The sequence below is a fragment of the Athene cunicularia genome (genome assembly GCF_003259725.1).
Source record: "Athene cunicularia isolate RWA chromosome 4 unlocalized genomic scaffold, athCun1 chr4_part3, whole genome shotgun sequence".
NCBI lineage: Eukaryota > Metazoa > Chordata > Aves > Strigiformes > Strigidae > Athene > Athene cunicularia.
This window is the reverse complement of record NW_020799100.1, coordinates 6,486,578-6,511,056: the sequence shown is the minus strand read 5'-3', so window position 1 is coordinate 6,511,056 and position 24,479 is coordinate 6,486,578. Positions and strand designations below refer to the sequence as shown.

The following is a 24,479-nucleotide window of genomic DNA, read 5'->3' as shown; positions in this document are numbered from 1 at the left end:
ATGAATGACAGACACATAGCCCACCCAAGGCAAAAACACTTTAATGTAAACTATTTTCCTAAGGCTGTAAAAGGGGACTTGCCCAGTTCTGCAAAAATGCCAACCAGAACAAAGCAAAGCAGAATCCAAAGTTAAGTAATGCAAAAATAGGAACTAATTATTAATTAGGAACTAATCTTGAAGTGAATAATATTTTGTACTTAAGAATACAAAGGGAAAAAAAAAGACATTACACTATTTAGTAGTTGATATTTTTTTATCCTCTCTTAGCAAAAAAAAAAAAAAGACCCAACACCCTAAATTCAAAATATTCTAAAACTTAAAACTTCAAGATTTTGAGCTAGAAATTCTGTGAAATACACATTTCTGCAAATGTTACAAGAAAACTCATGGAGTTGTATTAACTATCATAAATCGTTCTGTTCTAGAGCACGGACTAGAGGAGACACTAGAAGTCATGGTTATGTCACACTTGGTGAAATCTTTTCATGATGGCTGCAGGTGGAAATCACGGCCTTCATTTCTCCCTAAGAAAAAGAATCAAAAAGATATGAAAGGACGAAAACTCCAAGAAAATGGACAGATTGGAAGATTCCGACCTACACGACAAAGGGTGCTGGGGAGGGAAGGTAGCCACTGACAGTATAGCACTCAGGGATACGTATTCAAAATCCATTTTCTCATCACATTGACAGTCCCTATCCCTAATGAGCACCTGAGTGCCAGCGTTTGATCACACAGAAGCGAAGTTAGAGCATATTTTTGGCAATGCCACCCTGCTGAATAGTTAAGGTCGAAGATGCAAATAAATCTAAGCCCTCCATCCCCGCGGCCATGGAGGGTTCTGCTCAGCCACAGCCAAGGCTCCCTCCACCCCCATGAGTACCTGGGGGGTGTTTGGCTTTTGCATGGTTGACGACTGGGTGCTGCAGGGGCGTTACGATGCCTTGGTCAGGTTTCTGGAAGGCTGAAATGAGGTTGTGTACTTTCCGAAAGAGCCTCCGGTGGACTCCAGGCGCTGTCTGCAAAGCCAAAGGGCGAGAGGTGAGAGGGGATGCTAGGTGCCCAAGGTATGTGGGACCCCCTTATGTGCCAATTTAAAACGAGTCAATGGGCTGTACGTCTCTCCTCTTTTCCCCAGGGCATTGTGGCCTCCCTGCGATGAAATCCTCCTAAGAGCAGTTTCCAGCAGTGTGCTGATACAAAGCTGGAAGAGGGATGATTTCTTAATCACTACAAGAGAAACCCAGAGCCTGCCATGCTTATTAGGCAAATTCCCAAGCGATCTTTTGCTGTTTCTTACCCAGTGATTTACCTATAAATCCAGCCTGTGGTTTATAGGTAAGATACTTCCAGCCTGGAAATACCAGTAAAACAATCTAGAGAGCTATGTGACACTTACCAGGGAGGGGGGAGTCTTTACACCACTAAATTTAGCACAGACACAGCCTCTTTGCAAGCCTTTGAGCATTCATTTCTGGCTTATGTGTTCATTGAGTATTCCTGTCTCTCTCTTGTACAACGGAAGCAGCAAAATGTCACCTATTTATTAAAAGTGGGAGTTTCTCTATCTTTCTATGTTAGCACCTTTTCAAACACTGTGAAATGAAACTGTGTCTGCTTTTAATCAAAAATCCAATGTTTCTATTAAATCCTTCAGGGCATTCTTGTAATAACTCCTCCCCACCGAAGTCATGAGAGGACAAATATAGGTCCTGCTGGCATAATCCCACCCAAGGGATGCTGCTCTCACATAGCAGTCCCAGAGGGCTAAATTCTGCCTCACTGGCACCAGCTGGAGGCTTCACAGTGTTTGGGATTTTACCATCACTTTTTTAATTTCCCTGCCTCGTCCTTGAAAGATGGGTATGACCTGAGCTTGCTCAGAGACTAACCAACCACAGGGAAGGAAGCAGAAAGAGGAAAGATGCATCTGGAGCCTGTTTTGGCCTTGGAGGCACATTTTGTGGAGATAAGTTGGATTTAGGCTGCTGTTTCTAACAGCTGAGGCCAGCGTGGTCTTAGAAACATTTACTTAAAGGTTTCTGTTTGTTTAAAGGAAGGGTTGGTATCATGGGGCTGTAGCTAGCACCTTTCCCTGCAGAGGATATATTGAGAGTCCTGAGCCTTAAGGACACCTACATGTGAAACACAGATAAGATCTGCCTAAAATACATCGAGGAAAAGCCCAAGACCCATATGTAGGAAGCCAGTGGAGGTCATGAGGGAGGAATTGTGGCAGGCCTATATAACACCAGAAAAACCTCACTGCAGATGCTGACATTACCTGGGACCAAAGCGGGCTTCAGCCTCACTCAGGGAATTATCTGCCACAGGTGGATGTCCCTGGGGGTCCTGACATCCTTACTGAGACACCAGTGCTCGCCCTGGCACACCAGGTGTGCTACCACCCCCACCCTGTCCCACAACACCCCCTTTGCAGTGCAAACCTACAGGGTGCTCCCGGTGCCTTACAGGAATGAAAGCAAATTCTTCCTGAGTACCATTCCCAAGGGTGACACAGATAATTATTTACTCTGTAGTAATATGAGTCACTTTTACTCCCCAATCTGCTGCTGAGTAACCCCAGGAATCAGTCTTGTCTTCCAGAGCACAGCAACCACTTGTGTTATCATATTGGCCAAGGAATTATGCCTGTCTAGAAATTATTTAACATTTGTAATCAGGGTTCAGTAATGTGTAAACAGAAAGCTAATTATAAATTAATTTACAGAATACATCCAAAGAACAAGACCTTCATAAAAGAAATACAGATCCCACCAACCCAAATAGTTGTCTGTATTGCAAATGGTGTTATTCTACACTTGAATTACCAGTATCTTATCAGATAGGTAAAAATATCTTTTGTATCAAGTTTTGGCTATCCTATATGTTTTGCAACAATGATGAATCAATCTGAAGAGAAATTAACTTTAAAACATCATAGATTTGAAAATAATTTCCTTAATAGTCTGACATTAATCGTACACAGGATAGAAGGGAACTGATTGTACTTGTCAAATTATAAAAACACAATATTTTTGCCATTTAAAATGATGCAAAATAATGCACTATTGCATTATGCAACAGTTGAAATGTAACAGGGAATTAATTTATGAGTTCAAGACTGTCAGAAGTGGCACCAAGACATCTTTGATGGGCACACTCAAGATCGATTACCTTCAGTGAAAAATCAGACCATACAGAAACATGAATAATTTGAATATATTTCATTAAATCAATATGAACATCAAACAGGGTGTAGAAATTTTCAGAAGAGAAAGGAGAAGTACACACCTCAGCACTCCAGGACCCAGTTTCTGTCTTGGACACTCTGTAGGTATAAACATAACCCTGATGTCTGTGAAAAAAAAAAAAAATTCAACAGGTATTTATTACTCATTTCTACTGTCAGGTTTCACAAGAGGTACACTCTGTTATGTGGGAGGCAGTTCATTTGCTAAAAAAAAAAAAAAAAAAAAAAAAAAAAAAAAAAAAAAAAAAAAAAAAAAAAGAGACACAGTTTGGAAGCAGTGTTCAACCTACTGGATTCTTTTTGAATGAGAGGAATTACTCTGATTCAGATCTAGTTTAGCAATACTCGGTTATTCTAGGTCAAGTCACAGTGCTTTAATTCCTGCCTTGCATTTTTAAAATTTTTTTTTCAGTGACCTCCTTTTACTGACACAAACCAGACATACTTTCCCTGGAAAAAGAGAAGGTATATTATTGGCAGATAGCATTACTGTATTGTGGTTGGTTTAAATGCAGATGTTCCCAGAAGCAATAGCATGCATATAATGTATTTGAAAAGCTTGACTCACAAAAGCAAGGTAAATTACTCTTTGTCTTGCCCATATATTCCTAATTTTTAATTACTTGTAAAAGACACTTATAAGAGTGTGGAATCTTCCTTCTTTTTAAATCTGAGTCTTTTGAGAATGAGTCATATACTGATAATACAAGACATACTTGTGTCCAGAGTCTTGCTTCTCTTATGAACACAACACAGTGAATGATTTACATGGTAGATTATTAAACCGACATCCAAAAATTTAACTCAGAAGCAGAGACAAGTACTAATAGTTCCATGGGCGCAACGTTAGTTTAGATGGTGTCAGATAAGGAAGACTGTATTTCATACTACATGGATCTACATGAATACACAGCAGGATTTTAGGGACCATTCCCTATTTCTGTATCAATTCTTATTCTCAAGAAAGCAGAAAAATACTGTATTTCTTTCCAATTATACATGGTGTTATAGTAGTTATGACAAAATAGCAGAAACCATCAACGACACAGAAAGCGTATGATTGCAATTACTTACGCTCCGTGTCATGGCTCCTGGATAAATTCTTGTTAAAAAGTCGTTACAGAAAGCTTTGCAGAATGGTGTCTGATATAATTTACCCAAGCAGGAAGTTGTTAACGGTTGTCACACTGCTACAGCCCCACAAAGTGGGAGCAAAAATTACTGTCCTGATTTGTGAGCTTTCTCCCCACCACTTGACTCCCACCGTGGTTAAATACGGAGGTGGAAGACGCAGAGCCGTTCCCTCACGTCAGGGCTGCTGCAGGGACAAACTCCCTGCGCAGCAACTGAGACACTGCCCTCCTCCCCGTCTGTGGGACTGTGCCCGACACAGCCCCACAATCCCACCACAACTTCATCCACCTCCTAGTGTTAACCAAGGGAGCGTTTTCCCCAGAGACATGACTTCCCACCTGGCACCAGATGGACATGACAAGTGGCCAGCTGTGCTCACTTCATGGAAACCTAAGGAAGAAAACAGCTACTGCTACTCCACTTCTTCCCCCAGCAAGCTCATGGCTGCAGTCCGTCAGGGATTTGGAGAGGACCAGAACGGGGCCTTGGGAAGAGGTGTGAGCAACCTGCTGTGGCTGCAGGAGGAGGGAAGGACGTGGAAGGATAACACAGTTCTCCTGTCCAGGACATGGCACCAGGGTCACTGGTGTTTGAGGCCACAGCTCAAGCCCAGATGCTTAAAAGCCCATCCCTCTAAGCCACTCCAGTGTTGCCCGTTAGAGTCTTTACACAATCTTATATCATCACATCCTTTCTTAAAACCTCTGAGAGCTGTGCCTGTGTTGTCAGCTTTTCATGAGTAGCTGATGTTCACATTAATCTTTTCTTTTTAGAAATCATGAGGGGCTTTCCTGCATCTACGTGTAGCGTGCCAGCCAGTGTTTCAGTACAGTTATTGTAACTAGGATTGTATAGGCCACGGTGTACCAGTGAACACCAGAGAGGTCCTGGCATTCTGTCCTCTCTCTTTGAAGTGGATATTTGACCATCTCCACAACGATTTTTTTTTTTCAAGCCTAAAAACCATACTCAGTATGTAGAAATCTGAAACACACTCTCTTGTCTCCTGTCTTTAATACACTGTGGATATTACCCATGCTTGTTCTTGGTTATCCCAAAGCAATCTGATTGCTTCAGTCCCTTTTAGAATCTGATTTTTCCACAAATGGCTCAGCTGCCTGGAAAGCCACAATCTGTTGCTTCTTTCATCATTTTCTCTACCTAAGAGATTGCATGACTCAAAGTGGTTTATGGGCTGGGACGTGGCCCCGACTGAAATGTCCAGTGGCTTTCAGCACTCTGCAAGAAGGGTTCACTAAGCTGGACAAATTCAAAAATAAAGGTCAGATAAAGTAATATTCAGGACCAAAGCAGGGTGAGGTATAAGATAGACATGTATCCTGTACTTTTCAAAAAATTCCACTGTAAAATATTTCAACCAAGCCCTGAGAAAGAGCAAAGGATAGCTCATATTAAAAACCATGAGCTAAAGGAACAAAAATTTAGGAACATGGATGCTCTGAGTACAGCATGGAGAATGGGACTACTATGACATTGCTATCACAGCCTTGTAAAGGACAAGTGAGAGCTCTCCACTCACCTGGCAAATATAATTTTTTTTCCCAGAGGAAGAAAGACTGAAAGGTCTAAAGGGGATCACTGTGCTTAAGCTGAAAATCACAACATTATAATTTGTTGCTGGCTCTGAAGCCATCAATAAACACAGCCACCGACTAGGTGGGAGATGGCCCAGGACCACCACACCTGCACCAGAAATGCACAAAGGAAGGAGGAATTTTGTTAAGAAGGTGAAGAACTTGATCTGCCCATCTAACTACTTTCCATGGGGACCTGTTTTCACAAAATGAATTACAGCTCTTCTGATAAGTACTCTCCCAATGAATATGATCTTATCAAAACCTTCCTTTAAGCAGCAGGAATTTACTTCATTACCACTTCAAAGTGCTTTTTACCTTCCATGTGTAAGTGACATGATTTTGATGAGCCAAGTTCTCTTTACTGATGCATGGGCACAACATCCTGTGAAAAAGGTTTTTATGATTTAAACTACTCAACATTAACTAGGATCAGTGTTGACTGAAGGAAGATCAAGGTGTTTTTCTTAAAACAAAAATTAAATACAAAAACTAACATTGAGACTGTATAGGACATTACCTTCCAAAGAGCAAAACATGTAACACCAGGCAAAAGCAGGTGGAAAAGTGTATTTACTGCAGCTTAGGTCTCAAGAGATGAGAAATTCCCCAGGCACCATGAGGGAACAACTCAGTTTTCTGCATTTGACTCCATGATAGAAAAAGGCTCCTAGTGTGACACAGTGTTCCTATATGTGATGTAGCCACATAGCTAAAGCCAAAACCCAACCACCATGTGGCCTGGGCATGGTTCTCGTGACCTGGGGCCTCTCACGTGGCTTATGCTTTGAAGCCATTATGCGATATGCAGGCCAGGTCCACCTCTCAGTGACCTAAACTCCTCCCTCTGCTGGACAAAACCAACGGGAGATGGGCACATGTCACTGAGAAAAGGATTTCAGAGAGTACTATTACAGCGACATTGGTGTACCAACATATCTTAGAGGAAGACCAGCTATTGATACCCAGGCAAAGACCCAACAAAGGCATCCCCATCCCTTCACCTGGCCCAAGGATGGCCACAAACCTCTCAGAATTGCAAAGCTCCTCTTTCATGCCAGTGAAACTCAAGGGACAGGAGCAATTGTGAATTAACAGCTTGATGAACGAGGCCCTATAAATTTTTGATCAGAGGCAAAAAATGCCAAAATGCTGAAGCAGAAAACAGCCATTGCTCTAAGGACAGTATTGGATAGCACTTACAAAAGAGTGGTTTGGTCGCCACTGATGATATTTTTATGTCATCTCACTTATTTTTTGATCTTCGTAACAAAGGATGTGTTATACCAGCTGGGAACTGCCCTAGCACTGTCTCTATGGCAATACCATTGCTGGGAAAAGTTTGTCAAAGGAAAATCTAGAAAAAGTTGCTATTACAGGAAACAGTCCACTTTATATTATAGGCTTTTTTTCTTTACAGCTAGATAATTCCTCCCAAAGAGCTACAAAGGCATCATTCACAGATGACATACTGAGACAGCATCTGTCTACCTGTCCCCTCCACTCTTCCTTTTCAACTGTGATCAGACTTGTTAAAGCCACATTTACTTTAACAGGTGAATAATTACAATCTTCTACGCCATTGAAATAGCCAGAGGATATTAGCCGCATGCTACAGATTAAAATTAACCATGACATTTCAGCTGCATGGTATATTTTAAAATCATTTCCAAATGTTTTGTATCTCAGTTGGGAAATTTTATTAAACTAATTTGTATTCATATCTGAGTCCAAAATGGAGCAAATATAAAGGGAGAAAGACAGAGAGACGGAGGAAAGCCATGTCAGCAATAAATGACATCAATTTCTTCCTCTTTACACAGCTTTCTCTTCTGATGTCTTTGCACTGTATCAGTCGGCTCTTCTTACCTGGTATATTTGCATCCTGACCTTACCTTGGAATTTCACTTGTCTAAGAACCAGACAGCGGTGTGGCCTACAGACAGCAGTCCTGAGCATTCTATACAGCCCATACTCAGTTTCTTATAACTTTGCCACATTTCAACCTTTCAGACTGAAATTCTGTTTCTTAAGTGTTTGCCTTAACTTTATTTAGAGATGGAGAATGCAGAAGTAGCAGAAAAGGGGACATTTTAAGCAAAACGGTGTTTTAACCAAGTAAAAAATAAAATCTTCCAATTGTTGGGTTTTTTGCTCAGTTTTTAGAGTAAGATATAAAATTTTTTTGAAGGAAGTTATATCTCTTGCGGTCACCTGGAGAAAATGGTAGTGGCTGTCTCGGCTGTGAAAGGTGCTTTCTAAAGGTTGTTAGCAGTTGTAGCTGCATCATGACTGGGCTGGCTGTACCATGGGCATTCAGCTAACCAGTGTCCAGGCTCTCAAGCCACAAGCGATGTATGGATGTTGCCTGGCCTGGATTAGTGGGGAGAAAAACAGAAGGTAATTTAGATTGGGCATCTTGGAAAGGAAGATTGGGACTGGGTGGGGTGGATGTGGAAGGAAAGAAAAGGGGACCTATGTCTATGTAAGCTGGGCAAGGAAACAGCAATGAAAATTGAACCTCTGGGAGAGAGTAAGAGTCAATGAATAAGGAAGGAGATATACGGAGGCCAAGCATGAGGGGGCTTGAACTGGGAGCAGCACAAAATTCTGGAGAGGTGAAAAAGCCAGGAATAGAACATTGGTGGTTTGGAAGAAGAAGATGTATGAAACAAGGAAACAGCCCTCAGTGATGTAAGCAAAGTCAGCAGGCTGTACAGAGTAACCCTGGGTAATCTGAAAATTCATTCCCACAACTGGGGTACTGCAGACCTGAGCCTCCTGTGTCACAGTTCTTCTTGTGTGAAACAGAGTTCATAAACTCTTCATCTCACAACCTGAGATAATGCTTAAAAATCACGTAATACTCTGGGGGTGAGTACTAATGATGCTCTAGAGGTGAGTGCTACTAATGCTGTAGAGGTGAGTGCTACAGGAGAGCTCATGGGAGACCCAGAATGTTCAGAGTGGGGGGGTGAATGGCACGCAGCAGGTAACATAATGAGCATGAGGGGTCAGGTTGCAGCCCCTTCACCATTCTCCAGATGCAGGCTGCAGAGCAGCTCCTGAACGCCTGGCCAGATGGACCAACCTCAGGCAGCATCCCAGGGCCAACCCTGGACTGGGAATGTGAGCAGTGGCATGGGCACCACAGTGGCTGCAGAGGTGGGCAATGGTTACCACAGAGCCAAAACTTGTGTGGTCAGGGGAATCACAGCGGTGCCTGGGAGCCTGCATGGCCCACGTGTGTGCTTATCGGGGTCTCCCCACCCCCTGAGCGGCATGGCTTCCCCCATGAGACAGAAGTGACAGCTGCCAAAATAATGAAACTGTCAATCCAGCCATCCACTTAAACTTTTTTCCCTTTTTAATTGTTATATTTCTACTTGGTTTATTAATCATGGAAAGGCCAAAACGTCTTGTTATTTAATGTAGGAGAAAATCCTATTTAGGCTTACAGCTCCTCACTCTGTCCTGGAATTTGCATTTTCTGGTTGACAAGCAGCCTGGTTCCTGCCTTATTTAGGTCTCAGACATACAATCAAGGTACAGCAACTTAGCAATTACCACCCATCAGCTAACTCAGGCTGAAGAAATGGCATTCACATCAAGTGATGTGCAAGATGCAAGCTCTGTGTCAAGAGTGAATGAAGTAGTTTAAATCAGTGTTTACAACATCTGAAAAGCCCAACAGAGTTACTGTAGCTTAACTCACAGCAGCATTCTACACACACTCACCTGAGTTTACACTACTATCAGTCATTCCCCTATCAACACTTCTTGTGGCAAGAATTTACTTGTGATACAGAATCAGTAACTAGTATTAGATTGCCATAATGCTGTGTCATTATAAAGCAAATGCATTACCTTGATTTACTTCTCTGAAATTAGCAGAAGCTTGAAAGAGCAAGTCAAATCTTTTGAAATGTCTCTGAATTTATGCACAGGTTTCTGTGGAAGATTGTCAGCATCTTCACCACTTGAACACTCCTAACCATCAGTAGAAATGCCATTGATTTACCCGAAGGACAAGTGTGTAGTCTTTCTGAGCAGTTTCTGTTGGTCTGGTGCATGGTGATGTCAGCCAAAAGCAATGCCTCAGAGAGGAATTTCTTGAGATTTTAAATAAAATGAGAATTTTTTCAAATCTGAGATGCTAAATAGAAATCAATTATTTTATGGTGGGCCAGTAACTAAGCTTCATGAATTATTATGTCTTCCAGAATAGTACCTCACAAAGACAAAAATCATGAAATAAGGTTATCTGGTGAAATTTCATTCATGTTTTTAGGCACAGCTCACGAGAACTGTGAGAGATAAAGCACTTTCAATAGGCCTGTAAATGTTACTCTTTCATATTTTTATGAAACATTTCTGAGTTTGGGAATAATTCAGTGGCTCATTTTCAGATTTCCTGTTTATCTCAGAGCAAGGTAGGCATGCTCTGACCATAAAAATCCCTGAACCTGAAATCACTGCTTCAAATAAATCCTCAAAACTCAAGCCTACAAAAGCAGGGTAGCACTAATCTAGGTTCTGTTACCTAACAGTTGAACCCATTCTGTCATTTACAGATTCATTAGTGCAGCAGTTACCCAGCATTCAGGCTGTCTGCCTTCCTAAAATCTTTCCAAGAAAAGCTGCTGGAATATCTGAAGACCATTAGCCAGGTTATTCTCAGCAAAGACAAAGCTCACTCTGATTATCAGGGAGCTGAAATACCTCAGCAGAGTTTACTGTCGTGCTGTAGAAGACTTTTTTCAAGCTGAAAATAGTGCATGATATTTACAACGGCAACCTTGAGTTGAGGGGCTCCTCCTCAGAGGGAAGCTTTTGTTCCAAATTACATTTTAAATGATGATGATTATTATGTGCAGTGTTATAATAAATGCAATTATTCTGCCATTTCTATCAAAAATATTACATGGGAAACAAAAGAAATGCTAAGCTGAAGCTGGCTCGTGATCTCGTATTACACTTCCACGCTGTACAGCTGATACATCTGCCGCATCAGAAAGTTTCAGCACGTTGCCTGAACTTGTGCACTGTGGTTATGGTGACAGAAAAAATAGCACACGTAAAATCTGATAGAACTGCAGCCTATCCCTGTTGCTTTTACTGTTGCTTCAAGAGCTCTAAACAGCTTCCTATTCCAGCTTTTGATTATTCTCCACAAATGGAGTGCAGCACAGTACATGAATGGCTGGTTTCAAACAAATAATCTGAACATACAGTTTGACAAGTATGTCATATTTACCTTACTTAAAGGTCTGAAACAACTACTGACATTCCAAGTATTTTCAATACATGAATTTTGAGACCCAAACTACAAATTCTTTATCTTTGCCAATTCAGGCATGAGCTGCTTGTTTCTGCATGTGTGCTCATGTATCTGTAGAGGGAACCGGTGTTTTTGGCACTCTCAGGCATTTATTTATGCATTTTTCAGGCACAGTTTAAGATGCTGCTTCTCAAACTAACCACCATTATCATGTCCTATGTCCCCCACTGAATTTATCAGGAGCGATGTGCACAGAGGATTTCTGAGGGTGCTAAAAACATCGAATGGGGTATTAAGCAAAGAGAAAAACAGACCACAAAGCTCCCTCCAACCATCAGGTTTTGGTGCTACTCAAGATGAACTACATGATAAACAACATCCTTAAAGTATATATTTTCAATTTAATAATTGTATTCATGCAATGAAGATCTCGAGAGCATCTTATAATAAAAAACTTTGCCAAAATCTTCAGGCAGCACCTCTATTTGTAAGAGCCCCAGGGGACACTGTTGCAAATCAAAACCTTTCTACTCTTCCATGCATAGTTTAATTGTGGTCTTAAAATATTTACGAAAGTAGTTCTTTGTGTTTTGCCACAGCCACACCAAAAAACATTCTCTCTTTGAAAGCTTGCAGGCATGTCATATGCACACCATGACTTCGGACAGTGGAAAGCAGCATTCAAGGAAGGTAAAGCAACTCTTCAGGAGAAAAAAAGAAGAAAGAAAGAGTTTTCTGACCAAATGCTCCAACAACAGGGTCCTGCCTGCTGCAGTTACCCATTTCTGTAGGTCAGGTTTTATGCTACTACCTGTCTCTTTTATGCTTGACCTGTAAAATCAGTGTCAGTCACGAGGGATTCATGAAGTCTTTGACTCTTCTCCTTTTTAAAGGTCAGGGCTCCACTTTTTAAATGGAAAAACAAAAGGCGAATGAGCCTGACCATGAACGCTGCTGCCCTTATTATGTGCCTTAGGGGGCTCAGACTGCCAAAATCTCTCAAGGCTTTCTGGGGGTGCCCAGAGGGACCTGAGTGGTGGTGGTGGCATTACAAAGTTATGCAGTTTCTTGATAGAAGGAGGCAATGTTTGAGCCTAAGCAGTGCAGTGACAATCACAGGACTTGGCAATTGCTGGAGCCGGAGCTGGAAGTGCAGAGCGGCCACAAATGTGAGGTCAAGCTGATGACAATATTATCATCCTAATGTTTGTTTAATGACGTTTTTGATAAATGTTTCTTTTCTCTTCATCAGCACTATGCCTTTTAATTTTGACAACTCCATTTTGCCCCATGGTAAAAAAAAAAAAAAAACAAAAAAAACCAAAAAAAAAAAAAAAACAAAAAAAAAAAAAAAAAACAAAAAAAAAACATAAGGCTTGGATCTTGAGAGCTGGGGGGGTTTACATTTGTTTTGTTTTACTTCTCCGGGAAAGTGCAGGGAGAGGGGAAAGAAGACAGACTGAACATGTTTTGATTTTGGAAAACTGGACAATTTTTCTATTTTTTTCTTTTCTAAGAGCAATAGAAACCTCACCGGCAGTATGAAAGTTTCGCTTCTGTTAGAAGTTGTCATTGGAAAGATGTAAAATTTTTTGCTTAGCTCTGATACTTATTGCATATATTAGTGGTAATTTATGTCCTATATTGCATAAATAATATATCTAATGGCTGACCAGCTTTGTTTCTCATGTTTCAAAGGTCACTTCAGTACTTCCAGTGTTTTACCTAATCTTACCTAGGTAGTCCTAGAGTGATCTTCAGCACTTCTGAGCCAAAATGTAAATTTCTGAATAACTTTGTTATTCCTAATAATTGTCATTATTTATTTAGAAGGAAGTAAAAAAAAAGGCAGAAAAGTACTTACTCTTATGTTCTTTTTCTTAAACAGTGAATAGAGCAACTGCATGTTTCCCTCAGTTTTTACCAAAGCTCTCATGCACATACATACTTGCCACCTGTTTTCATCTCATGTACAATGTTCAGACTTGAATTTGGGAGGACTGGGTCTATTGGTTTATTTTGCCAAAGCCAGGTTTAGGTTCCTCCATTAAATACGTATCTGAATCTCTCATGACTTCCCTACTTCCTCCTCCAATTTCTCCACTAAAGTGCTCTGCTTTGGTAAAATTTTGCCTTTCAAAGCGCTTCTCTAGTTTATGGTCCACATTTCTTTAAATTGCCATTGCTATCTTCAGTGTGAGAACATTTCCTGGTATCTTTATGATAACTGTCTCTAAAGTTATTGTGTGATATGTTGTTTACTGTATCTGCTATTTCTTACATAGTGCTCTGAATTGAAATATTAAGAAGTATTGGAACCAAGGCTTAGCTCTAGAATTTTTCAGCCATCTTTCTTTCTATATAAGATCATACCGATCATAGTATTTTTCATTGATTTTTTTACCTGGATTTGTAAAAGATGCTATTGAAATTTTCCCTTATGTAAAATTTATTGAGGCTTTATATTCTATAAGAATACCGAATAACATTCATGAGTAATATTTTTTGCTTTTATTCCTTTGCTTATTATATATGTTTGAATACAACATAACATGAAGACATGAGTGGCCCATAATTTCTAGAAACAATTAGGTAGGGTTCTGTTTCTTACTGAAGTCTCTTTTCTTTTCCTCCAAAAATTGCAGACCTTCATAGTTAACAATCCTTTCTGTTCTTCCTATTATCATTTTATCTATTTTATTTCATTCATGAAATTTCTTCCAGAGGACATAAATTATCACTAATATACAAAAAAAATCCCAATTGATTGTGTGCAGATGAAAGACCTTGTTACATACCTACAGCCTGATTTAGACTAATGTGGACTAATTTTAGGATTCTCTATTTCATTCAGCATTGTAACATTCTGCCTGACCCTTTCTCTAATGCCTTAGTATTGCCTGTATGAATGCCTTCTGAGTGCTAAGGAGATATATCACCATTTCCTCCAGTGGTTATTTAAGAGATCCTGGTTTTATTGCCTATTCTCATCACAGGAATCAAAGCACTCTTTACCTCTTGCTATGTCTATTCCATTTTCATTTAACTCAAGATGCTTCTTATTTCCTATTTTTCAGGTAGCTCTTAAGGTATTTGTTAGGAGTAGCACCTATCTTGGTTCACCTTCTGATTTCATGAGAGAAGAATAAAATACATCTTCTGTCACAAAGGTCTTCCCTGAAAAGAAGGCTGTATATTTCTGGATTGCCTATAACCTTCTCGCATGCCTCCATTTACTGGTCTGCAACAGGGGAATAATAATACTCACCCAGGGCTTCATTACATATTGCTGGAAACATATTCAAGACATTTGGGAAAAACCTGACTTAGGACTCTTCTTCCTCTTCTGTTTTTTTTGCCAGGTACCTAAGTGCCTTTTGTTAGCTAATTTCTTGCTGGCTCTAAAATGGTTTTCTCTTGTATTTCTTCTTCTACTGAAGTAAGGCACAAGTGTCTGTTTAGCCTTGATAGACACATCTTTCTTCTTTCAATGCAATGGTGCTTCATTGTACAGCGTTTTCTCTCAGGACTTCTGAGACTTCTGCTTTTGCCAAAAGTAGGGTAATTAAATTGTCTCATTAAAACGAAGTCCTATGACTCTAAAGTTCCCCAGCCCTCTCAGGAAAAACTCTCTACCCTCTTTCTGACAGACCATCCCATCAGATCTTTCCCCTTTCACCCTATTTGATGAAACATTACCAATTAGTTTGCTACCCATCAGTATTTCATGTACTGTATAGGTAGTTTACTCCAAGCCCAACAGCTTGTGGGACGTGCAGCCTGACCAAGAGTGTCCCAAAGCAAAGGCATGTTCTGGATGAAGAGCGATCCACACTACCCTTCCCAATGACAGGGGATGCTGGGGATGTTGCTAAGCACACCCAGGAGCCCCTTCGAGAAGCAGAAGACAGCGGGCAGAAAGCAAGAGTATTATCCAGCACAAAGAAGCAGCACACTCCATCTCAAGTCAAGTTGTTTCGTTCCTCCTTACTATGTGCTCCAGGCCTGCTTTCTCTTTTTGTTTTTTACCCATAGGAAGCATGGCCTCTAAGATAAAACCCGCTCCTCTTCACTCTGCAAAGGACCCCGCACCCCTTATGCATCACTCCGCCTTAAGTAAAAGTGAAGGAGCCAACAGTGTCACACATATCTGCAAAGGGTAATATTAGGATGTATTTTGTCACTGTTGTGTGGGAACATCCCACACTGTGGATGCGAAGGTTGGAAATCAACTATTACCTGACCAGCCCTTCCCAACACCCATCTCCCAGCCTCGCTGCCCTCAGCTGTCCCGACCCAAAGAGGCGATGGCAGGGGCGTGGGGCTGTCCACACTCACAGCACGCAGAGGCAGTAGACTCCAGGGATGCTCTCGCTGTCCCGCAGCAGGTAGCTGCCATCAGTGCCCGCCGCCAGCAGCAGCTTCTCGCCAGCCTCACGGGTGATACCCCCGTGGTAGATGGGCAGCGCGTCCATGCCGGGGCCGTCTCCTGTGGCAGGCAGCTCTCCCTGTGCACGGCGCTGCCTCCAACTGCTCCTCAGCCCTGTGCTCCCCTCAGCATCTCCGTCTCAGTGGCAGATGTAAACAGGATGTGTTCACACCTCTGAAGCCTCTGCACAGAGCGAGACACCACTGAGGAAAGAGTGAGGAACGAGCACATCTTTTTTGTGTTTTTTTCCCTTAGCCCCTTTTTGTTTTCCTATTTCACAGGCTGTAACATCCTCACGGCATCACAGCTTATACACAGAGGTGTTATTTCACAGTTCACCCTCAGCCATGCGGCTCCCTGCTCGCCAGGGACGTGACATGCTGAAGTGCACAATGGCCACGAGACCGACGGCCACCCTGGGTCAGGGCGGGGAGTGCAGGACGATGGCACCATGTCAGCGGCTGCTGTTAGGCACTTGTCTCATATGGCAATAACACAAGTTGGGACAAAGAAGGGTGAACCAGGAAACCAAAGGCCCTTTGCAAAGCAGGGATTATTTTTTAACCTTTTATTTTTTAAATCCCCAGGGGTGAGAAACTAGAAGAAGCAAGCCGGCCTCGCTGTCACTGCCCCACCAGGCCACTTGTCCGAGGCCACAGGTGCCGAGCACAGCTCCTGCTCCATGGCAGCTGGTCTGGTGCCCATAGATGCTGGCCCCCAGCTGATTTACCTCATGAGTGGTTATTTTCATAGGCTTTGGTAGCATTCAACCACTGTTAAAGTCAGGGGTGCTCACTATTTCTGCTTGGAGGCAGGCAACAGCCTCGACGCAGGCAAGGAGGCCCCTCACATCCTTCCTGATGCTGTCTGTGTCACTGCTGCCTTTGTGTGGTTCACAAGCAGGCAGCCAAAATCCAGAGACGTGTCTGAAAAAAACATTTCTTTCACCTGCTGTGGCCACAGATATTTCCTCAGTATGCTTGTCACTTGAAAGCTCCCATACGCACGTGCTTGAAAACAGGTCTGTTTGCAAACAAGCTGAAAAGGTGATTTTATACCCCCATAGATATTTCCACCCATGGAAAAACCAAGCATGTTTCCTGGTGCTGAGCGGCAGGCACCACACAGCAGTGGCAAGGTGGTGCTGCCCCTGCACCCGAGGCCATCAGGCTGGCCCCTCTGGGCTGCAGGAGCTCAGGGCTGAATTCATCCCTGGTGTGAGGCTGCTGCACTCCCTGATGAGCCAGGTTCTCACACCTGGGTGCGTGAGTAATGACTCCCTAAAATATACCAATAAGTACAGGTCATGCTTATGATTGATTCGTTTTAAATTGAGTTTGCTAACAGGACAGGGCAGAATAAAATCATCTCACCCAGGTGTTCACAGAATGCTGTGTCCTGGTTGACGTTAAGGATGAGTGAAAAAAATAGCTCTCTAGATACAAACATTTCAGGAACAATTAAATTTAAAACCACCAAAAATAAGAGCTGCCTTTTTTAAGTTTCAATCAATCAAAATGTTTTTCCTTGATCATTTCACAGTGCATGTCTTTCAATTCTGACCTTTAATATAGTTTTTCCTTGAAAATACTTTTTTCAAACTAGCTTTAACTTTTCCTTTTGAGGGATGGGCATTTCTGACCGGTGAGTCACCAGGTAGCTTGCGCATGGGGCGCTGCACCAAAGTCACTGAGAGCAAAGCTGCAGCTTTTGGAGGCACCATGAGCCAGGGAGATGCCAGCAAGCAGCTGCCTCCCTGCCTGGCACCGGAGGGGCTGAGAAAGCTGCAGAAAACCTCAGCTGAAGAGGGACTGAAAACTTCAACCACTGTGTTTATGGTTTTTCTATCCTGTTATGCAAGTGTTCATTACCCTGTTTACATGAACCTGGGGACTCAGCTATCCTGCTTGGTTTTTTAAACCAGTTGTTAAAGTATTTGTACAAAAAGGTAGAGCTGCTGCCTACTGCAAATGTGATTAATGTGGATAGTGACAAGGCGTAAGCAAAGCACTGTTCCCTCATAAAGCTACTGCTTATTTCTTCTCCTGTTCCAAACTACCTGTACTCTTGGGGATTTCATCTATCTTTCCCATTTCTTAACCTATTCTCAATATTAACAGCTGATTTCGGAAAAAGTATGTGTGTAGTTAGCTGGAGAGGAAAAACAATCAGAATCATCCAATTCTGCAGATGTCTGCCCCCCACACCAGATTTCAACTAAAGCGTAAGTAGAAAAATCATAAAAGTTTCTACTGTGAGATGCTTTCTTAATAAGAGGGTCACCACATTTCCAGGCCAGCCTGCATACTCCCAGCACTCTGATGAAGCAGTATCTACTACTGTAAAAAACAAATGTTGCTTTTGTGGGTAAGGAACCCATCAAACTCCAGCTACTGAACCCCAAAGCCCAGACTTTCATACAAATCCCTTTACGACCACACTGACTAGAGAATACGTGGCTTTTAAGAAGTAAGTAATGGAAATGCTGGCTTTTGGAGCAAGGGACACTAAGCAAGCATTGAGGCACCAAGCAGGATGAACCAAACCAAAGGACGTAAGTGCTTCCTGGGCTGAGGGGAGAGAAACCACGACACTGCTAGCAGAGCTCAGCACCACACCACCGAGGTGGAGAAATCCTCCCTTCTCCCAAACAAGCCAGCTTGAATTCAGCTTTGCACTGTTGGCACCCAGTCAGAATCACACTGACTGCTCCACTTTTTATTCATTTAATCTTAAGCATCTAAAGTGCTGTACACCATCCTATTTCATTCTGCTGCATATGCGCAGTGGGGCTGAGAAGGCAAACTGCAAAACAGAGCGGCAGGCTCGGGAGAGTAGGAGAAACAACAGGGAACCGAGCCTCCAAGGGGTGCTTCTCCTGTTTGTCCCCGTTGACTTCCACTGAAAATGGTGATTTCTTTAAACACCCTGATCCTTGCCCTGTAGGATGTTGACAGTTCTCTTGTTTTATTTGGAGAGTATTCAGCATATTCTGGACCCCATAGTTTTGTGCCTTCCCTAAATCAGTCCAGCTAGCAGTCCTTGCAGTATGCTGTAAAAAATTTATATAAAAAATACATGAAGCACTTAAAAGTTCTCTGAAATATTTGGTCATGAAAAGCAGGCTTAGACAGATAGGCCTGCACAGACCTCTTGGGTCATCAAGACTACTTCCCTGCTATCTTAGCCAAACACATCATATAATTCCTTTCAGAAACTCATTATACTCCATCTTAAAAGTAGCTCAGGGTTTTTTCTTGTTGTTGTTTCCACTGTTCTCATTGGAAAGCAATTGCAGAACATCGCTATTCTGTTGTTTGGAAACCTGCTTCCAATTTCCATCCTAAATTTATTCATGACCAATTTATACTCATTTGTTCTTGTGCCAATGTTGTCCTTTAGTTTAAATAGATGTTTTCTCTTCCTGGAGCTTATGGCCATGTGGTGTATTTATAGCGGCATCCCTCAGCCTTCATTCTGACAAACTCCTCTCACACTTAAGGCTCTCCCTTCCTATGGTCACTCAAACCATCTTTTTTGGTAGCTTTGCAGAAGTGAATCATTTGTGAATGGCACACACTATCCTAGCTGATTTCTAACATGTGCCTCACACACTGTTACCAGTGTTTCGTCACCCTGGTGAAAATACCTTGCTTTGTATGGTCCATGTCTTTTCCCACCTTATTTTTTTCTTACCTGTGAGCATGCAGGTATATAGAAACCTGGTTAACAAGATCCAGATGCAAGAACTTGCACTCAAATCCATCTGAATCCAGTTTATCCTATCCTGATCCTCAAGGTCACTCAGTTCTTCCTAAATGAGAGTTTTATTCATCTCTTCAGTGATAGTACCTCCCTCCCTTATGTCACTGGTAAATTCCATTAACACATGCTTATTTTTAGGGGATCATCATTAATAAAAAATGTTAAATAATATCAGGCCCAGGACTGATGCTTGGGAAGCTCTATACTTTCCCTCAGAACAGATCTTCTCCTCCTACTACTCACTTTCTTACTCACTTTTCAATTTCTGTACTAATCTCCCATTGTAGCTAATAATTTCCCACATGGCACTGTACCAAATGCTGTACTTAAGTTTAGATAATTAGCTCTAAGCACTTCCTTTGTCTAGAAAAATCAATTATGATGATATTTCAGGTACCGGAACTTGTAGAAGTATCTGAGAAGTGGAGGTAGGGGAGACAAAATGAAATTACCTTAAGTTTTTTGAACACCTGCAAAGATTTGGTCTGATTTTCATTTTCAGATGAGCTGCTTCATTCATCCCTAGCGATGACATTTTCATACGTTGTTGAATTTTATAACAATTCTGAATATTGTAACACTAATACAAGAGCATCATTAAAATGCTCGGATATTGTTATTTGACTGAAAATAAGGACGACCTTCAGGACCTTCATGAAGTTAATGCTAGTGCAGAACTGTTATAGGAAGGCCTTGTATAAAGGGCTATAAAGCAAGATAAAAGTAAAATACTTGTACTGGTAGTTTTGCTGATACAGCAGTATTGTCACAAATGCCATCTCTGTAGAAGTACTGAAAAAACAGCTTCAAAATCAGCAGCTATTGCAATGTTTCTGAAAAAATACTTATCTGGCAAAATGCCACATTAAAACACGTCTAACTTTAAATATGATTTTCATTATTTCGTGTCACTTTCATTTTTAGTGTAATCTAACAAAATATTCAGAACAACTGTATAGAATAGTATCTGCAGAGAGCGACTTGCTATTCACATATGAAAGTAACGCTGAGATTCAGTAAAATGCTGGTTATTCTACAGAGTACCTGCAGAGTCACCGTTATCATGTTTCCCTTTTGAGCTGAAATAAAAAAGGTTGGAAAAAGCAGGCTACAATTAGCAAATGCGTAATTAGCTGTAAGGTTTTTGAGCATCAATACAGAAGAAAAATCCAAAGACATTTTGGCTTAAAGTTCACAGATTAGCATATATTTCTACAGCCTCTGTGTTAGTCATTATATTCTATATATGTTGCTTGGGGGAAAAAAAAAAAAAAAAAAAAAAGGAAAAAAGAGAGAAGATAATTATAATAAATAAAGTTTGGATGCAGGTGGAGACGCCAGCTTTATACTCCAGGATATATACATTGTTCAGATCTCGTTCACTTCGAGAAAGGCCAACCTGTAAGACTGGACTGTCACAGAGCTGCTCAAATGTTTGGGTAGTTGTGAGGGCAGTTGCAGATCCAGGCTTTTGCCCCCTTCAAATTAAACATATAGCACAGGGAAAAATCTCCTTGCCTCCGAATATTAAGTCCTCAAGTGGCACATTAGCTACAGTGAGGACTTCTGTGCAGTGCTCAGAACTTGAAACAACAAACTTTCTCATCACCTGGAAGTTGGGTGCTTTGTGCCATCAATCAGATTCTGAGGAAGGATTGAGAGTACAAAAGTTTATAGACCTTTATGAATGAAACTCTTTATACTCATCAACATTTGTCTTCTGAGCACAGGTAAGTACACACATCCCATAAATGACGACATTTCACTGAACTTTAACAATATTATTTCCTCTGTGTGGTCTCACTGCTTACCTGTGCAGTTGTTTTGAATGCTTTGTAGTGAGATAACACTAAAATTGAAAGCTACATTATATGGTGAAATTCATATTAAAAGTTATCTGTGTTTTAATGTGGTTTCTTTTACCGGTTAATATTTCATATTTTTTCTCCAGAAGCATTGCAACAGCTGGCTATTTTGCAGGTGCATGTGCATTACCAAGCGGAGATGCCATTTGCGATAATGTCAGCACAAGCAAAACTACTCACAGGAGCTTGCACCTTTTTATTTTCTGCTATTACTCTTTCAACAACCTTTTCCCGTAAAATTCAGCAATGCACGGGTAGTCATAAGCATTAGGCACCCAGCTGCTCTGGGGAGCAGGACCTCCATGTCTTTATGATTTAACTGAATCAACTTCAGAGGCGACAGGGCTAAATCATATAATGACACTCTCAGTGTAGAGTAAATGTCCATGCTGGAGCTCTTCCTGTGCGAGCAAGTCTGGAGTTGAATATAAGCTTCAGAAACTAGATTTCCACACAACACACGCACAGTAGTTAAAATTGATTTGCTGACATCCCATCTGAGTTCCTAACGGATATTTATCTGAATTACAACAGCACCATGTAATTAGGCATAAATAAGGGCCTTTGTTCTGGAGGGGAGGAAAGTTTATCAATTCTGAACCATATGCAATTGCGTGTCTAATCTCTGCCTGCAATTATTTCAAATGCACATCCAGATGATAGCATTTATATTCATTCTGAGATTCATTGAGTTTGAGGCCAGAAGGGATCATTATACCATCTGGCCTGACCTCCTGGATATCGCAAGCTATTACATTTCCCCAATTACCTCTAAATTGAGCCCTGTAACATGTGTTTGACTAAAACATAACTATTTTTGACTAAAGCTTATCTCCCAGAAAGGCATCTAGTCTTGATTCAAAGCCATCAAGAGGAGAGAATCCACTACTTTGTGGGTACTTTGTTCCAATGGCTAATCATACTCACTATTAAAAATGTAGGTCATGTTTCCAATTTGAATTTGTCTGGCTCCAGATTCCATCCACTGGATCTCGTTTTACTTTTCAGAGTTAAGTTTAAAAGCCCTTTGGTACCCATTATTTTTTCCCTGTGTAAGTGTTTATTCTCTGGAGTCAAGTTGCCTCTCAAATATTTTGTTTTGTTTTTTCTAATAGGCTTCACTGAACTCTCAAAATTCACAGGGTAGATTGTTTTCTCCAGTCATTCTTGTCTGTGTATTTTTATTTTACCTGATATCTATTCCAGCAGGGCCCAGCCCCTTCTCATGGTGCTGACAATGCGTGCGAGGAGCACAGGGGTCTCCACTGCCCTGGAAGCACATACTGAATTGTTTTCCTGTTACAAACCTCAGGTCTGTAACGAAGTCTCTCCTTCCCAGTACACAGCTGTAGGGTGAGGCAAACTACATTGTGCTGAAGTTTCATAAATACAGAACTCAGTGTGTACATTTGATCCCAGTAGAACCAGTTTATTGTATAATCCACGTTTCTTTTACGACTGCGCTCACCTCATCATCCTATACTATCAATTTGCGGTGATGCTCAAACTGCTTCACCTGAAACCAGACATTGCTCATGGCAAAATAAAAATGCACTGTGTGCACACTCCTGTTTCCAGCTCGTTTCTAATACTGAGATTCCAATCATAAGTCTACCTATAACAGCACAAAGGAAAAATATACAGATAGATTTTTTTAAACAATTTTTAGTTCTTACATGGTTGATTAACCAGGTTTAAACTAAATGTTAGACCAAGTAGTTCAGTACAGTCTTGCATGTATTCTTTCTTTGCACTAAGGAGAGATTTTCCGTTTCATAAATCATTCAAAATCTATTGTGGTGATGTTACATTGGTCTCAGTACCGAGAAACAGACACACACTTCCATTCTGAGTACTTTGTATAGAGAGCACGCTGGCAGTGGACTTCACTGCATGCTCATTTCACAAACCAGGCTGTCAGCAAACCAGACACAATCTCAATAAGGAGAAAAGAACATCTCTGGTTATACTAATTGTTCTTTGAAAGTTTGCACACACACCCCCACATATATGCGGTGCTTATGTATTTTAAAATACCTGTGCATAAATTCTTTTTTTTTTTTTCCTGACAGATCCTGACAAATGCCCTCATTAAGGTTTACCTTTTCCCATTGATGAAAGACTGCAATAGAGTTACTTTGCTTTAGCCCAGTAAAGAAAAATTGCATTGCACTCAATGCCAGACTGTGCCATCAGATCATAAGCTACACTGATAGTAAGATGATGAGTAGTTCTGATCCTGTTCTGACTGAAATCAACAGCAGAGCTGTCCTGCTTGTAGTGAGAGTGAGAGCAGGTGAACCATCTCTCAGCAGACAACAGGAAGCATGTGTTTTTGGAGAGCAGCAATCTTTAGGCAAAGAGCACCCAGCATTCAACTTCTGGTTAGACCCTTCCTGCGCTGCACGACATGTAGCACAGATTAGCACAACCCTGCACATCTGGCATCTCCAAGCCAAGGACTAAACCCACATCCTTTTCATTTCACTATTGATTGCAGACTAAATCAAATACAGTGAGAGAAAAGAGCAAATGAAATTGAGCTGGCCAAGACAATAACATTTACATGCCAAGAGAGGCTCTTATTCCTCATATCACTGTCACAGCTCTGTGCATTGAAGGCCATTCCCTAAGGCAGATGTGGGTTTTTCAATGGTTAGAAGCTAAGCAGATGAAGTCTGGGTGATGCAGAGGATCCACATAACTCTGGGTCACAGCTTTCAATCCATACCAGATGGGTACCCTCTGAGAGCCAGCACTCTCATGGAAGTGCCTGCAGAGACCCATTTTCCCCTTGGCTGGCGTGCTTTGGCATGTCCCACGCGTGGCTGAACCATCCATATTAGGGTCAGGGTGAGCCAGGACAAGATGAGGAAGACTGCATGTGGTGGCTTTCTACTCTATTTTAAGATAAATAAAAATGCCTCAGGCATCAAGACACAAAGTCTGCAAGGCTGAAATGAAACTCTGTGCCTTTGTCTCCCTTGATGATTCTCTTGGACCATGGGTGAGCTGGCAATGACCAGTGGGGAGCCAGAAAAAGCTAAAGGCACTAAAGATGTCATCCTCTAGCGTCAAAGGGGAAGTTTTATCTAGAGATGAAACCTGCTGCTTGACTTGGCAATAACATACCCATGAAAGGCTGCTAGCAGGT

At 41.4% G+C, this 24,479-nt stretch overlaps 1 protein-coding gene across 1 annotated transcript; it reads right to left on the bottom strand.

The window, feature by feature from the left end:
- Nucleotides 1-369: 369 nt before the first annotated feature.
- Nucleotides 370-15,741, bottom strand: SH2D1A (SH2 domain containing 1A). The gene is made up of 4 exons (XM_026848697.1): nucleotides 15,605-15,741; nucleotides 3,298-3,361; nucleotides 887-1,022; nucleotides 370-527 (listed from the first exon to the last, which is right to left on the bottom strand). The coding sequence occupies exons 1-4, from the start codon at nucleotides 15,739-15,741 to the stop codon at nucleotides 487-489; spliced, it is 378 nt and encodes a 125-aa protein (XP_026704498.1). The 3' UTR covers nucleotides 370-486.
- Nucleotides 15,742-24,479: the final 8,738 nt, after the last annotated feature.

Excerpts from the sequence above, each read along its gene's own strand:
- SH2D1A (XM_026848697.1), bottom strand. The coding sequence starts at position 15,741 with ATGGACGCGCTGCCCATCTACCACGGGGGTATCACCCGTGAGGCTGGC. Across the intron at positions 3,362-15,604 it reads GTCTACTGCCTCTGCGTGCT|ACATCAGGGTTATGTTTATA; the intron begins GTGAGTGTGGAC and ends TTTTTTTCACAG. Across the intron at positions 528-886 it reads AAAAGCCAAACACCCCCCAG|GGAGAAATGAAGGCCGTGAT; the intron begins GTACTCATGGGG and ends TCTTTTTCTTAG.